Source organism: Syzygium oleosum, unplaced genomic scaffold, assembly GCF_021117445.2.
Source record: "Syzygium oleosum isolate NSW1041296 unplaced genomic scaffold, Sole_v2.1 Sole_v2.01, whole genome shotgun sequence".
Lineage (NCBI taxonomy): Eukaryota > Viridiplantae > Streptophyta > Magnoliopsida > Myrtales > Myrtaceae > Syzygium > Syzygium oleosum.
In genome coordinates this window covers 4929560-4946004 of record NW_026607485.1, presented here as the reverse complement: position 1 = coordinate 4946004, position 16445 = coordinate 4929560, and the positions used below count along the sequence as shown (strand labels likewise).

General features: G+C 41.7%; 2 protein-coding genes across 2 annotated transcripts; both read left to right on the top strand.

Annotated features, from left to right (window-relative positions):
- LOC130138368 (peroxisome biogenesis protein 7-like) lies at positions 1–815 on the top strand (the record flags this gene model as incomplete). Its single annotated transcript, XM_056312233.1, has 1 exon — positions 1–815. A coding segment is annotated over one exon (633 nt), but the record flags the coding sequence as incomplete, so codon positions are not given.
- Positions 816–15283: 14468 nt separating this feature from the next.
- On the top strand, positions 15284–15832 carry LOC130138342 (cysteine protease XCP2-like). The gene has a single exon (XM_056312122.1). It carries the CDS (start codon positions 15284–15286, stop codon positions 15830–15832), a length of 549 nt encoding a protein of 182 aa, XP_056168097.1.
- The last annotated feature ends 613 nt before the right edge of the window (positions 15833–16445 follow it).

The window sequence follows — 16445 nt, the reverse complement described above, 5'->3', positions numbered from 1 at the left end:
TTTGGGATTGTACCCATCCGCCGTGACTCATTCCTCTCCGCCGCTTGGGACGACACCATCAAGCTCTGGACCGTCGACCGCCCCGCCAGCCTCCGTACCTTCAAGGAGCACACCTACTGCGTCTACTCCGCCGCCCCTTGGAACCCCCGCCACGCCGACGTCTTCGCCTCCGCCTCCGCCTCCGGCGACTGCACCGTCCGCATCTGGGACGTCCGCGAGCCCGGCTCCACCATGATCATCCCGGCCCACGAGTTCGAGATCCTCTCCCTCGACTGGAACAAGTACGACGACTGCGTCGTGATCGCCACGGGCTCGGTCGACAAGAGCATTCGGATTTGGGATGTGAGGAATTACCGGGTCCCCGTGGCCGCGCTCAACGGGCACGGGTACGCCGTGAGGAAGGTGAGGTTCTCGCCGCACAGGGGGAGCTTGATGGCGTCGTGCTCCTACGACATGACGGTGTGCTTGTGGGATTACATGGTGGAGGATTCGCTCGTGGGGAGGTATGATCATCACACGGAATTCGCTGTGGGCGTCGACATGAGCGTGTTCGTCGAAGGGCTTCTCGCTAGTACAGGTTGGGACGAGCTTGTTTATGTTTGGCAACATGGGACCGATCCTAGAGCTCCTTGAATTAGGATAACAAATTTCATTTTTTTGGGTCGTCCGCTCATTGAGCTGTATCAACTTGGGATCAGGATTCTGAATGGCCAAATTTGAAAGCGTAATTGTCGTTCTACGGTTGATCTTGGTAAATGACTCGCAAATAAATAGATTGTAAATTAGATTCAATGAAGCAGGGAAAATTTCTATTTGCATTTTCAGAACGATGAGTTTGCGCTCGTTATGTTCACCTTGTATGGGATGGCATCAGTGATGGTTCTCCTGTGTTTGTTTATTGCTGCGATTGTTTTAACTCAGCTTTGTAGTCTTATTATAAGGATCTAGTTGCCGTTGCTGTAGTGAAATTAATGTCTCGATTATGAATTTTCAGTATTACCTTGTTTGATCAAGGAAAGACCATGTAGCTGCCTCTTCTTTGTCATGTGAGGATGAGGTTGACTTTCAATTTTATCGGTTCCTTTGTTTGGTTAGTGCAGCATTCTTTGATACTTCTTACTTTATGGTCACTCTTTCTAACTTGTATATCACCTGTTCCGGGCACGGGAGTTCCAACTTCTTTGACAAAATAGTTCTGGTGCTTGTCTCAAAACATCTTTTCTTTGTTAATTGTGTTTTTTGAGCATTTCAAATGATTTGAAAGTGTCATTTTAATGCCTCTCTCTGACGTGTCTAGTTGGGTTACTTACTATTCTCTGATCTTCTTATGGACAAAATGGGCACTTTTACTTATAATGATCTACTTACATTGAGTGCAACTATTGGCCGAAAGTTCATGTTGCCATTGAGTTTGGTTATAACTTTGCTCAGTAACTCTGCCAAAGACAGTCATTGATAGAAACTGATATATAGAAACTTTTGGCAATATGAATCTGTTGTTGATAAGTGTGGGAGATCCAGCAAAAATAGTTTTTCTGAACTGATCTCTCATAAATATTTGAAGATAGAAATTGCTCATAGTTATCTTCTAAAGCTGAAGTGATCTAAATGCAAGATTCTGAGAATACTGTGTGTTTTTCAAATTTTAGTTTTTTTCTCTTTCTTTCTTTTTTGGTGAATGTCTTATCTACATGCTTGTCAGTGCTTTTTGCCGGGCTCTGTCGCCAGCTTTGGTCTTTTAATTCTCCTAGAAAAGCACAGCCTTACGAGGACTGTGATCCCCATGTATGTCTAATGCTGGTCCCCAAGTAAGGCGATTCTCTTTTTGATTTTAGTTGCTAAGTCCAGGATGATGTTTAGGATCTCTTCTTTATTCATGGCAGAACAATGGCTTTAATGGAATCGCCTCCTTAATCTTTTGTAATATTTTGCGTGGAAATTTCTGTAGTGTTGCGGGATTGGTAGTATGCTTCTAGGCATTCTTTGTTCTTATGAGTTCCTTGTTGGCTAATCTTCATAGAAATGAAGGATGCATTGTCAAAATTGTGGCTGCCTTACCCTGGAGCTTGATTTTCGAATCGATCTCTTGCTTTTAAATATAAATATGGCTTTTCATCAGTTTGTTTCCATCTAGGAGGTCAGGTCTTTCAATTGCTAGCAAAGAATATTACCACTGGATGCTCCTGGTTCGAGTTATAAAGAGTTTTGCATTATCTAGCTGGGAAATGGTATTTGGATCTGAGTGCCAGCCGGAGTTTGATCCTGTCTTGCTTGTACAATATGACTGTGTTATTATTGGATTACATGGTGGGGGATTTGCTTGTGGGGAGGGCACAACCAACGGACGTGATTGTGGTTGGCCTTGACATGGGTGCACTTGTCAAAGGGCTTCTTGGGAGTACTGATTGGGATGAGCTTGTTTATGTTTGGCAAATTGGGACTGATCCTAGAGCAACTTAAACTGGAGGCTTTTTTTTTTTTACCTTGTGTGTACCCTCTTTGAGCTGATTTTGCTGTGGTTGTTTAAGTACTTGGAAGCGGGATTTTGAATGGTCCATGTCAAAAGTGTAATACGCATATGATTGTGCTTTGGCTTCTTCAGTCCGGCGATGTGGGTATCTGTATTGCTTGTTTCGCTATTGATCTTGATTAATAAGAATAATTTACGAACAAGTAGACTGTATATTTAAATTGAGAAAATAGCGAAAATCTTTGTTGGAAATTGCATATCATGATTAATTATCTGCATATCGAATTCATTGTAAATTGTGTAGCAGTAAATAGCAGGTGTCCTGTTTTCATTTGCTACGGTGTTTAAACTAATTGGTACAGTCTTCTAATGTGAATAAAAGTGCGATGGCAATAGTTAAAGTAATGTCTGTTCCATGGAGTTTTTGTCAGGTTTAACAAAAGAATGCCTTTTAACTGTTTATTCTTCTGACCAAAAAAAAAGAAAACTGTTTATTCTTCTTGCAATGAGAGTAAACTCAAGTTTCAGTTTACCAGTTCTTTTGTTTGGTTGTGCAATGATGAAAAACACAATCGTAATTTACTTAATCAAATTACATCATCTATATATATATAGTGAGCATTATGGCTGACTAATTATGGAGAAGACTAAACTACCCTTTCAACACTCCCCCTCAAGTTGGGGCATAAACATCAAAGAGCCCCAACTTGTTACACAAAGTAATCACTCTACTACCTTGCAATGACTTAGTGAAAAGATCAGCAAGTTGGTCTTCAGTCCGTGTGTATTGAAGTGTTATTTCCTTGTTTTGAATCTTTTCTCGCACAAAATGGCAATCTACTTCAATGTGCTTCGTGCGCCGTGAAAACTGGATTTGAAGCGATATGCATAGCAGACCAGTTATCACAACACGAACGGAGGGAGTCAAGAAGACATACTAAGTTCGGATAATAACATCTTCAACCAAATCAACTCACTAGTCACATGAGCCATGGCCCGATATTCCGCCTCAAAGACTCGATCGAGACACCACCCGTTGTTTCTTACTTTTCCAACTCACAAGATTGCCTCCCAAGAATACACAATAACCAGAAGTTGATCGCCTATCAAAAGGACAACCAGCCCAATCAGCATCAGAGTAGCCAATAACATCAAGATGTCCATGATTCTTGAACAATATCCCTTTACCTGGTGCTCCCTTCAAGTATTTAACTATACGTAGCACTGCATCCCAATGTGTAGTACGAGGAGTACTCATAAATTGACTAACAAAGACTAACCGCAAAAGAGATATCCGGGTCGGGTAATGCTTAAATAATTGAGCTTACCCACCAAATCTCGATACTTACTTGGATCATTAAGTAATTCACCTTGTTCTGCATCAAGCTTCACATTAGGATCCATCGGAGTATTAACAGGCTTCGCTCCAAGAAAACCAACCTCACTAAGAATATCCAATACATATTTCCGCTGTGATAATGAGATACCATCACGTGAGTAGGCCACCTCAATGCCCAAGAAATACCGCAAACAACCCATATCTTTTGTGCTAAATTCTGCCTGTAAAAACTGTTTCAATTTTTTAATGCCCACAGAATCACTACCAGTAATGATAATATCATCCACATACACAATCAGGAGAACACACCCAGCAGGGGAAGTAGAGCTAAATACAGAATGATCTACGGTACAACGTCGCAAACCAAACCGAATAACTGCATCACTGAAATGACCAAACCATGCACGAGGAGACTGTTTCAATCCATATAATGCCTTGCGTAGACGACAAACACTGGTAGACTCCCCCTGAGCAACGAACCCCGGGGGTTGCTCCATATATACCTCCTCTACCAAGTCCCCATGAAGAAAGGCATTCTTGACATCAAGTTGGTGAAGAGTCCAACCATAATGGACAGCAAGAGAGATGAAAACACGAACGGAAGGTATCTTTGCTACAGGAGAGAATGTATCATCATAATCAACTCCATATGTCTGGGTGTAACCTTTGGCAACTAGACGTGCCTTCAGACGCTCAACAGTGCCATCTGGTTGAAACTTCACTGTGAAAACCCAACGGCAACCCACAGCCTATTTCCCAGCAGGTAACGATGTAAGTTGCCATGTCCCATTATCCTGTAGTGCCTGCATTTCATCCTCCATAGCTTGTCGCCAACCTGGATGAGCAAGAGCCTCTGCAACAGTACTTGGCACAGATACAGCAGATAAAGAAGCAACAAACGAGGAATATGTAGGAGAAAGACAATCGTATGATAAAAATCGAGAAAGAGGGTAACGAGTATGTGTATGACAAGACAAACCACTATAAGGAGTAAACCGAGGATTGGGTTGACCAACACAAGAACGTGTACCTTTGCGCAATGCAATGGGAATGTCAGTAGTAGAATCAGGCTCAGAAGCAACTGGTGGATCAGAAGATGGGACATTGACTGGTGGAGAATCATGCATATCCAATGCAGGCGGTGACTGTACTACCTCACGTTGAACAGACCGGCGCCATTGATAGGTCTTGTCGGCGAACTGAAAACTAGGCGATGACGTTGATGACTCAGGCATACTCGCTAAGAGAATAGGCGGTAGTGGAGCCATAGTCGAAGATGGAACATCTTCAGAAGGACCCGCTGTAGAGGAGTAATATGACTGATCCTCGAAAAAAGTTACATCTGCTGAGACATACAACCGCCGACTAACTGGACTATAACACTTATACCCTTTCTGAGTTCGAGAATACCCAAGAAACACACATTTGTGGGCCCGTGGATCGAGTTTATCATGACCAGGAGCAAGACGATGCATAAAACAGACACACCCAAACACACGAAGTGGTAAAGTAAAAAGTGGACTTGTGGGATGGATAGTGGAGAAAGGTATGCCCCCATGAAGCACTGAGGATGGAAGGCGATTTATGAGATAGCATGCTGTAAGAACAGCATGCCCCCAGTACATTTTGGGGAGGTTCATATGAAAAAGGAGGCAACGAGCCACATCCAGGAGATGCCGATTTTTTCGTTCAGCCACCCCATTCTGTTGGGGGGTATAAGGACAAGAAGTCTGATGCAAAATCCCATGAGATATAAGAAATGATTGAAAACCAGAGGAAACAGCCATATATTCTTTGGCATTATCAGAACGCAAATATTTAATAGAAACATGATATTGATTGAGAATTTCAAAGTAAAACATACGGAAACATGAAAAAACTTCAGTTCGATCTTTTATTAAATATAACCATGTCATTCGAGAATAATCATCCACGAATGTAACAAAATATTTATAACCAGACATATCGCTGACACGACACGGTCCCCAGACATCAGTATGGACCAACTCAAAAGGACTAGACACACGACGCTGGACACGAGAAGGAAACGACACCCGATGGTGTTTGCCAAATTGGCATGCATCACACTGGATAGGACTCATAGATTTTGAAACAGGTGAAAAATGACGAAGAATGTCAGGTGGTGGATGACCCATACGACAATGCATCTGAAATAAGTCGGAAGCAGTTTTCTTTTGAGCAGCCGCAGCAATGAGGTCTTTGTTCAGGTAGTACAGCCCATTGGACTCATGTCCGCCACCAATCATCCGTCCGGTCCTCAGATCCTGAAAGACGCAACGAGTGGAAGTAAACGTTACAGAACAATTCAAATCTCTAGTAAGAGAACTAACAGAGAGCAAGTTATATGGGAAAGCTGGCAAATGGTAAACAGATGAAAGAGTAAGAGAGAGACCCAAGGTTGCATTCCCTTGACCAGTGATATGGGACTGTGAACCATCAGCAAGTGTAACGGAACTAGGTGACATAGAAGTAATATCAGACAACAGCTTAGAATTACCGGTCATATGATTTGTGGCACCAGAGTCTACGACCCAGGAAGTGGGCGCAGAAGAGAGTAAACAGACGGACTACCCGAAGAAGTCTCGTGCCAAAGTAGCGATAGGGAGCGAGAGGAATCCACCACCTGGTTGTGACGCACTAAGGACTCATACTCGGCACGAGTCAGCATAATGGTACTAGGTAACTCCTGTGACTGATCAGGAACCTTCTGTACTTGAGATTCTACTGCTTCGGCATAAGCAGCCCGTGGACGAAGCTCAGGATGTAGGGTATAGCAATAAGACTCAGTATGGCCAGCTCGCTGACAATGGTTGCAATAACGAGAACTTCCGGCACCCCTACCACCATCTCGGCCACGACCAAGAGAAAAGATTGACCTGCCACGACCCCGAGGAACACGTCCTCGGCCTCCATGGCCACCAGAAGACTGAGAGACCATAGCACTTGCTACAGGTGCAGATGATAATGAGTCAGGCACACATCGAAGGACCCGAGAAAAGACCTCATCTACTGATGGAAGAGTACCCTGGGAGATAATCTGTTGTCGGAGAGAAGAATGAGTAGGACCAAGCCCCCGGAGAAATAACACAACTCTCATATCCTGTTGGCGCTTAGCCAACTCTCTAATGTCATCAGTGGTAGGCAAATAAGTATCCAATTTCTCACAAAGGGTGGTGAATCTAGAATAGTAATCAGATGCAGACATGTCTCCAATACGTAGGTCAAATAGCTCCTCCCACACATCACAAACACGGGTTATATTATCACGACCCGAAAACATAAGAGCACATTTGTCCCAAATAGCTTTGGCTGATGTACGCTGCATAAACTGAGGACTAATCTTGGAATCCATGGTATTCCACAACAATGTTCGAATAGCAGCATCGCCAGAACGCCAATCATCCTCCTTTGTTTTATCCGTAGGTGGAGATGAAGTCAGATAACTCAGCTGTTTGGTGGCTAAAAGATATGTTTCGACTGCCATAGACCAAGAAGGGTAATTGGTCCCATCGAGCTTAACAGAGGTCAACTTCAGATTAGTGAGACTGGTATCCGTGTTTCCAGAATTGCCAGCCATAACTCAATAATAATATCAAAATAAACTTAACCGAAATTTGCACCTTGTGCACCAATTGTAATAATTACCACCAATTACCACCAAACATAATAACTCATCAGAACAGAAGCACAAATCAACATAGGGCATTAACAAACCCAATAATCTATCATCACAAGTAAACTTCAACACGAGGCAGGGACTTTAGTTTTGCAAGAAAAGAACGCCTATGTGATATGCGTCGGGCAAATAACAGTGTGATTCACCAAAAATTAATAATCCCATTCTCAAATATTTCTTCTGGCTGCTGAACCTATAATGCTCGTTTACACTTGAGTACGAGCAAGGCCCACCTTGTGACTTCACTTTCCTCTCACTCACCTTTTGACTCTGATGGACATCGTTGGCAGCTCTGTGGAACCAGCAACACTCATGAACCAGCAACCCTCGTAGAATCAGCAAAACTCGTGGACTCTGGAGGTCATCGTTGACGGCTCTGTGGAACCAGCGACGCTCGTAGAACCAGCAACACTCGTGGATTTCGTCGTGGCTTCACATTCAAACTCAAACTCAAACTCGCGGCTTCAGAACTTGGTGGAACATCGCCAGATCTGAGTTCAGCAAGGCCCAGCGATGCCGGACTAGAACTAGGCAATGTTGGCGCGACTCAGGACGACTCAAAGCGACAGTAACGAAGTGTCGATTTGGTGAATCGACGGATGAATCAATGCCGGAATGGTGTCGCAAGAGTCGCCGGAGTCGCGGGAGTCGTGGACGTTGTGGACGTTGCGGACGCCGGCGGTTGTTGCAGGAGTTGTGGTAGCCGCCGCCAGCGTAGATTCCAAGGCCGGCGGCAGTGACTTCTCCGGTGACAACAGTGGCCTCCGGTGGCTAGGGTAACAGTTGAAGGACTAGGGTTTTGTTTATTGGCTCTGATACCATGATGAAAAACACAATCGTAATTTACTTAATCAAATTACATCATCTATATATATATAGTGAGCATTATGGCTCACTAATTATGGAGAAGACTAAACTACCCTTTCAACATGCAACAATCTTTTTGCTCTTACTTAAATTCACTGTCACTGTTTTCCACTACGGAGTAACAAAAGCTATTTCTGTGGCTTTTCATAGGTTCGTTTCTGCCTTATTAGTGCAAGTCTTTCACTCGCTAGCTAAGAACAATACTATTGAGATGGTCCAGGTAATTGAAATCTAGAAGGTTCTCTCTTAATCAAGCTGTGTAATGGTATCAGTATTTGAAAGTTGGTCAAAGTTTTAATGTTGGGCTTACTTTAGCAGCATGTGATGAAGTGATGCGAATGAAGCTGTGAACTAAATCAATTTAACAAGTTACATCTAGTCAGGCCGCAAGTTTGGTTTAGATGTGAATAATGTGTGGTTAGGTAGCTGTGATTATTGGTGCTTTTCGTACAGTGGTATACACATGCATTTTTTAGCTCCTGAAGAACTGTAATTGCTTATCAGGTTTTTGATGATTCTATAGGGCTTTATTCAGGATCTTTCTGACTTTTAAGATTAGCGAAGCTGGAGTCTTTTCCTGATCTTTTGTTCTTTACCTCTTTTGTTCTTTACTGTCAATTGTCTCCATATTGGGTCAGTCGAGAATTGTTTTGAGGTTTCTAATAATGTAAATCACACACTGAGTGGAGGTCGACGAGTGATTTATGTAGGTATTTTCCTATCAAATCGATGGCCTGGTATTCACCATGGAGTCAGAGTCATTTCTTCATCTCTATATTTAAAGATATTCCAATTTTTCCGAGCTAGTATTCTCTTGTTATGTTCTACATCCCAGAAACCCCCTTCACTGCAGCTCCCTTGCTCTGTCCTTCTGTAGTTGATGTCTACTCTTAGTCTCAGTTTTTCTATCATTTGCTCTTTGACATATCTCCTTGTCAAGTCCTAACTGAGCTTAGGTTTTGAACTGTGTAAGGCTGATTCTATTCCTGCATTCCAAACTCCTCTTAACCTACAATCCTTCTTCAAATCAAACTGTGATGGATTATGTCGTCATGTACTGTTACTTTCGTTTTACTATTGTGTCCAAAGCATAAAGCGTATGATCAAGTTTAAATGACCTTGGCAGCTGGTTAAACCCTTTTTTACCTGCCATAGAATATTTAATCTTCTTTTTCCCTCATATTGAGTTCCTGTCAAGATTTGCTTCTTTGTGTTTTGCTGCTCTATCTAGTTTTGTGTATATGTTATACTTTCCTGTGAAAGATCAACTGCATTTGACACCGTTGATATAACTGCTCGCTTAAGAATGTCACGGAAGATCTGCAGTTTGAGGTCTGGTGGAAGGGGAATACTGCAGAGGCATTAGCAAGTGTGAGAGTTAAAAAATTCGATTCCTTGGGGGAGATCAACTGCTGAGTTTCTTCAATGTCTCACTCTCCTTGCTTTCTTGCTTAAGGTTTGTGTCTACAGGGTCAAATCTTAAGAGGGCCTCACTGTGACTGGTGTATAGTATATACTGTCAAGAGACTTTTTGGTGCCTAATACTGTGAGGAGATTCTCATCTCAGGAAAAATTTCAACCGATTTGTTTGTCTTTAACCCACAGGAAATGGTATTTTAACTCAGGCTTTTGTTCGTGACATATGGTTGCAGGTTTGTGGATAAGGACATTCATCTACTGGTCTTGAAGTATGTGGTCCAGAAGATGCATACTTTGCCATATGAAAGCAACAAAAGATACTTGGTCAGTTTTGTCCCTGTGAAGTAATTAGGTTCCTCTTGGTTATTTTTTTAATAGTCGAAATCGCATTGCACTTGTTTTCGCTTACCAAAGTCAAATTGTTGATTTGCCCCAAAGAATTGATTTTCGCTAGAATTGTTAGCTGAAATAATTGAAAGGATTCTGTTAATAAGTCCGAGTATATTCAGTGAATAACCTTTTGCGGGAAATGCATCTCGAAATTATGCTGATCACACTGTTTGAGAACGTTTTGAGATGCATGCTTAGGGTGCCTTGCCTGCTTTGATGAATCATTTGAACGTCCAATGTTGATCAAGAATTACGCACGAAACTTGAGATTTCTGATATTTCCCGTCATTTTCCATTGTATGATGAGCAATGAAGGTAGCAATACGCAGGAAACTGCTTTGAGGTAATCTAATAAGCGTTCGTATGTTTAGCTCCAAGTCTGAAACGTTCTTACTCAGAATCTCAGTGCTTGAGATGCAATCTGATTGTTCGTTTCAATGTTTTAGCAGACGTATTTGTTCTTCTTTTTTTCCCCAATAAACCGTAGATTTATGTACTATGTGATGTTAATGTGAATTGGTGGGAATACGAGTGTTCTAGTTGTATCTCTCTCTCTTTGCTAGCTAGTAATGTCTCACTCCAACATCGAAACGAGACCAGCCAGCCACATCTGGTTGCAGGAATAACTGAGATGAATTCGCACATCTCTCTGTCAGGAAGATTTGCGGGGTCTGATGACCCGATCATCGTCCTCCAATTGCTGGAAATACCATTCAAACTATGAGCCAATTTTTGGTCTCTCTCTGTAATAGACTAAAGCTGTATCAGTAACTCCTTTCTGCAGAAAATGGATAAGTAAAAGAGAACAAAGAAAATATGAGGGTTAAACCCTTTTTTCTTTTGGGGGTCCTAACCACTCATTCAAATCTTTCAACCCCGCAGAACATGAATGCTCTGCCCTAGTTGCTGAAGCAGTCGTTGCAATGAATTGAGCACTTTTCTTTCTCTGTTGTGCAGTTGCCCGAACGTTTTCTACATTCCCGGTCCTGATGATTGTTAATTCTTAGCTTTGCCTGAAAAGCTCATATCGGTAGTATAATCAAGGGTGCAATTGAGTCGAGTTGATATGGTGTCAAGTTTGAGCTTGACTCGATTCGCTTACTCGGTGCTGGAAACTCGACTGAAGTTCGATCGAATATCAAAATTTAGGCTTGAGCTCGAGTCGACTTGAAACTCCAAACACTCAGAGCTTGACTCAATTTAAAAATAGATATATATGTACTCGAGCTCAAGCTTAATAAGCTCGGATATTTTTCTCGCATTGATACATGTGATGTGATGGTACAACATGTAATTCTAAAGACTATTGTAATGTATTTTTTAACGAAGTAATAAAAACTCGATTATGCTCGCAAGCTTTTCAAGCCGAGTGATGGTGAGCTTTAGCTCGACTCACCAAAATACTCGAGTTCCCTGACCTCTAGCTTGACTCGAAATGAGGTGAGTCAATTTTGAGCAATTACCCAGTCGAGCTGGCAGCTACTCGAACTTGAGCCACTGGTGAGTAGCTTCAACTTGACTCAGATTCACCGGACTATAGATATGTCCATGGCGAGTTTAACATTTTAACCCCCCGATCATTTCTTTCTTCTCCAAATCCGCGATTCCCGCGACAAAATCGAAATCTCAAGACAAGTTTTCATTGCTAGCGTCTATGTCCATAGGAAGCGACTCATCTCAAGTGTTATTCAATGGATCTAAGCAAAATGAAGACATTCTGGCGAAGTGAAGACTTGAAGGATTGTCCTCTACTAGAATCTTGCAATTACTATCACATTGTCTATTTTGCAAAAGAAAGCTGCAAAGTGATGGTCCCATTTGATTTGACTAGAAAATCACGTTCTTTTTTCCTAAACAATCCTCACCAGCTCAAGACAAAGCTGCAATGTTGGAAATCAAAACCCCACCTCCCATCTAATCTTTTCACAGAACATGAATGCTCTGCCCTAGTTGCTGAAGCAGTCGTTGCAATGAATTGAGCACTTTTCTTTCTCTGTTGTGCAGTTGCCCGAACGTTTTCCACATTCCCAGTCCTGATGATTGTTAATTCTTAGCTTTGCCTGAAAAGCCCATATCGGTAGTATAATCAAGGGTGCAATCGAGTCGAGTTGATACGGTGTCAAGTTTGAGCTTGACTCGATTCGCTTACTCGGTGCTGGAAACTCAACTGAAGTTCGATCACATATCAAAATTTAGGCTTGAGCTCGAGTTGACTTGAAACTCCAAACACTCAGAGCTCGACTCAATTTAAAAACAGATATATATATGTACTCGAGCTCAAGCTTAATAAGCTCAGATATTTTTCTCGCATTGATACATGTGATGTGATGGTACAACATGTAATTCTAAAGACTATTGTAATGTATTTTTTAACAAAGTAATAAAAACTCGATTATGCTTGCTAGCTTTTCAAGCCGCGTGATGGCGAGCTTTAGCTCGACTCACCAAAATACTCGAGTTCCCTGACCACTAGCTCGACTCGAAATGAGGTGAGTCAATTTTGAGCAATTACCCAGTCGAGCTGGCGGCTACTCGAACTTGAACCACTGGTGAGTAGCTTCAACTTGACTCAGATTCACCCGACTATAGATATGTCCATGGCGAGTTTAACATTTTAACCCCCCGATCATTTCTTTCTTCTCCAAATTCGCGATTCCCGCGACAAAATCGAAATCTCAAGACAAGTTTTCATTACTAGCATCTATGTCCATAGGAAGCGACTCATCTCAAGTGTTATTCAATGGATCTAAGCAAAATGAAAACATTCTGGTGAAGTGAAGACTTGAAGGATTGTCCTCTACTAGAATTTTGCAATTACTATCACATTGTCTATTTTGCAAAAGAAAGCTGCAAAGTGATGGTCCCATTTGATTTGACTAGAAAATCACGTTCTTTTTTCCTAAACAATCCTCACCAGCTCAAGACAAAGCTGCAATGTTGGAAATCAAAACCCCACCTCCCATCTAATCTTTTCACAGAACATGAATGCTCTGCCCTAGTTGCTGAAGCAGTCGTTGCAATGAATTGAGCACTTTTCTTTCTCTGTTGTGCAGTTGCCCGAACGTTTTCCACATTCCCAGTCCTGATGATTGTTAATTCTTAGCTTTGCCTGAAAAGCCCATATCGGTAGTATAATCAAGGGTGCAATCGAGTCGAGTTGATACGGTGTCAAGTTTGAGCTTGACTCGATTCGCTTACTCGGTGCTGGAAACTCAACTGAAGTTCGATCGAATATCAAAATTTAGGCTTGAGCTCAAGTCGACTTGAAACTCCAAACACTCAAAGCTCAACTCAATTTAAAAACAGATATATATGTACTCGAGCTCAAGCTTAATAAGCTCGGATATTTTTCTCGCATTGATACATGTGATGTGATGGTACAACATGTAATTCTAAAGACTATTGTAATGTATTTTTCAACAAAGTAATAAAAACTCGATTATGCTCGCTAGCTTTTCAAGCCGAGTGATGGCGAGCTTTAGCTCGACTCACCAAAATACTCGAGTTCCCTGACCACTAGCTCGACTCGAAATGAGGTGAGTCAATTTTGAGCAATTACCCAGTCGAGCTGGCAGCTACTCGAACTTGAGCCACTGGTGAGTAGCTTCAACTTGACTCAGATTCACCCGACTCCAGATATGTCCATGGCGAGTTTAACATTTTAACCCCCCGATCATTTCTTTCTTCTCCAAATCCGCTATTCCCGCGACAAAATCGAAATCTCAAGACAAGTTTTCATTACTAGCATCTATGTCCATAGGAAGCGACTCATCTCAAGTGTTATTCAATGGATCTAAGCAAAATGAAGACGTTCTGGTGAAGTGAAGACTTGAAGGATTGTCCTCTACTAGAATCTTGCAATTACTATCACATTGTCTATTTTGCAAAAGAAAGCAGCAAAGTGATGGTCCCATTTGATTTGACTAGAAAATCACGTTCTTTTTACCTAAACAATCCTCACCAGCTCACGACAAAGCTGCAATGTTGGAAATCGAAACCCCAGCTCACAGACATTTTATTTTCACACATATTCTTTTTACGAACATGCATGGGAGAAATATATCCTCAATTAAACTTTCATATGTATGACTTGTACCATTCACGACATTTTTTGATAAATAAGTCTATACAATATTTATCGCAAAATCTAATACAACATCATCTAGATACAATGAGAGAGAGAGAGAGAGAGAGAGAGAGAGAGAGAGAGAGAGAGAGAGAGAGAGAGAGAGAGAGAGAGAGAGAGAGAGAGAGAGAGAGAGTAGTTGGATTGGACTGTTATATTTCTTCCCCACTTAACTCCTTAGTCAAGGATCCATCAGAAAAGGAAAAAAAAAACCCTAGTTAGAACAGTCTAAAAATGTGGACCTATGCCAACTAATTAAAAAGACAGTTTGAGCTTGATATGCTGAGATTGTGATGTATACCCTTGATAGAAGCAGCTTAATCATATATGTTGGAGTGCCTCCTTGCTTCAATTTGGCCTCATTGTTGCTACCAACATTGCTAACGTGGGCTCACAAGAAACACTTCCAATTTGGATTCAAGAAGTTAAATAAGAAAATGCACAGTTTTATATGGGGGTCCTTTTGTGCCCAATGTTAAATTTATCCTTTTTTCCCCTTTGGTGGAGCAAGTACTGCAGTTTCAAAATTTATAGTACCTAAATATATGTAAAGTTATAATCTCTGTATATATTTCGATATATTTCGATGACTTTAACACGTTGTAGTCGAAACCTTTCACATGGAAAGATCTGATAGAAGTGCAAAGAGAAATATAGAACAACATTTAAAAGTCAAATTTCGATTAATCATACAGCTCCGAGCAGAGCTACTTATTATAAATTTCGAAAGTCCTTGTCATCGTGGATTAGGTTGATTGTTAATCTAATGGAATTAAAGCTTTTGTCATCCGTCATTGAAAACGTGGGATGGTGAAGCACGGACAGGGAAAGGAAAAAGAGAAAAGAAGTACTTGGGCTGACTGGTAGTTAATGCTGCGAATTCCCATCTTATAAACAAACCCTACGCAACGAGAGAGAGACCAGCTCTCACACCAAGTTAAGCACTGTTCTCTGAATCCCAGTTGAGAGAACATCATGGGTTCTTCTTCAAGAACTCATCATCAACTAGATCTTGCCTTCCTCTTCTTTGCTTCACTTACATGCCTGTCTCTGTCACATACTTCTCTCCCCAGTGAGTATTCGATCATCGGCCATGGACAGGACCAAAACGACGCCATTTCGGACGAACGGGTCATCGAGCTCTTCCAGAGATGGAAGGCGAAGCACAAGAAGGTGTACAATCATGCGGAGGAGGCCGAGAAGCGGCTCGAGAACTTCAAGAGTAACTTGAGATACGTAGTGGAGAGAAATAGGGAGGGCAAGAGGTCAGGCGATGACAAGAGGCATAGCGTGGGGCTGAACAAGTTTGCTGACTTGAGCAACGAGGAGTTCAAGCAACTTTACTTGTCCAAGGTGAAGAAGTCGGTCAACCAAAAGTGGAGGGCCAAAAGAGAGAGCTTGAGGAGGAGCGAGAGGAAGGGAGTGCAGTCTTGCGAGGCACCATCTTCTTTGGATTGGAGGAACTATGGCATCGTCACTGGTGTGAAGTACCAAGGACAATGCGGTACGTCTTTGACCTGCTAATTTGATTGGTTTTGCTTCTTTCATCATAATTTTTGGGGTGTATTTTGCTGATCTCTAAGATGACATCACAAAATCATTAGGAACATACCTTATCCTATCTTCTAGATTTATATGTTTATATCGAGTGGTTCATAGTTCAAAAATCATCATGACCCACGATTGACCGTGTTATTTTCAAAACCGTGATTTGCTTTGTTCCACTCATGCATCATCCCTATAACACGAGCATGCGTGACATTAGATAGTACCGAGTCTAATCGGACTTGAAGCTGTATCTAAAGTTTGAGATTTGTATTCAATCTGATTCGGACTAATCACCGTGTTAGCTTAATATTAAGCTTTATTATGCTTGAACATACGATAAATTTTTTTGGGAATTCTGTTTCGATAGTTGGCAAGTGAGATATTGAGAGAACATGGTCTGCATGCACGTGAACAAGATGCCATTGACTTGACCACTAGAAATTCTTCTTTGTCGTATGTTATTGGTTTGGTCAAATATAAGAAGGTAAGACCACTAGGTTCAAAAACATCGAATTATGTTTTCCGAATACGACTATATGAAATAATTAGTGAGCCCTTGGTGTTGTCGGGTAATTTAATGATAAACGTG

Coding starts and splice junctions, on each gene's coding strand:
- LOC130138342 (XM_056312122.1), top strand. CDS start 15,284: ATGGGTTCTTCTTCAAGAACTCATCATCAACTAGATCTTGCCTTCCTC.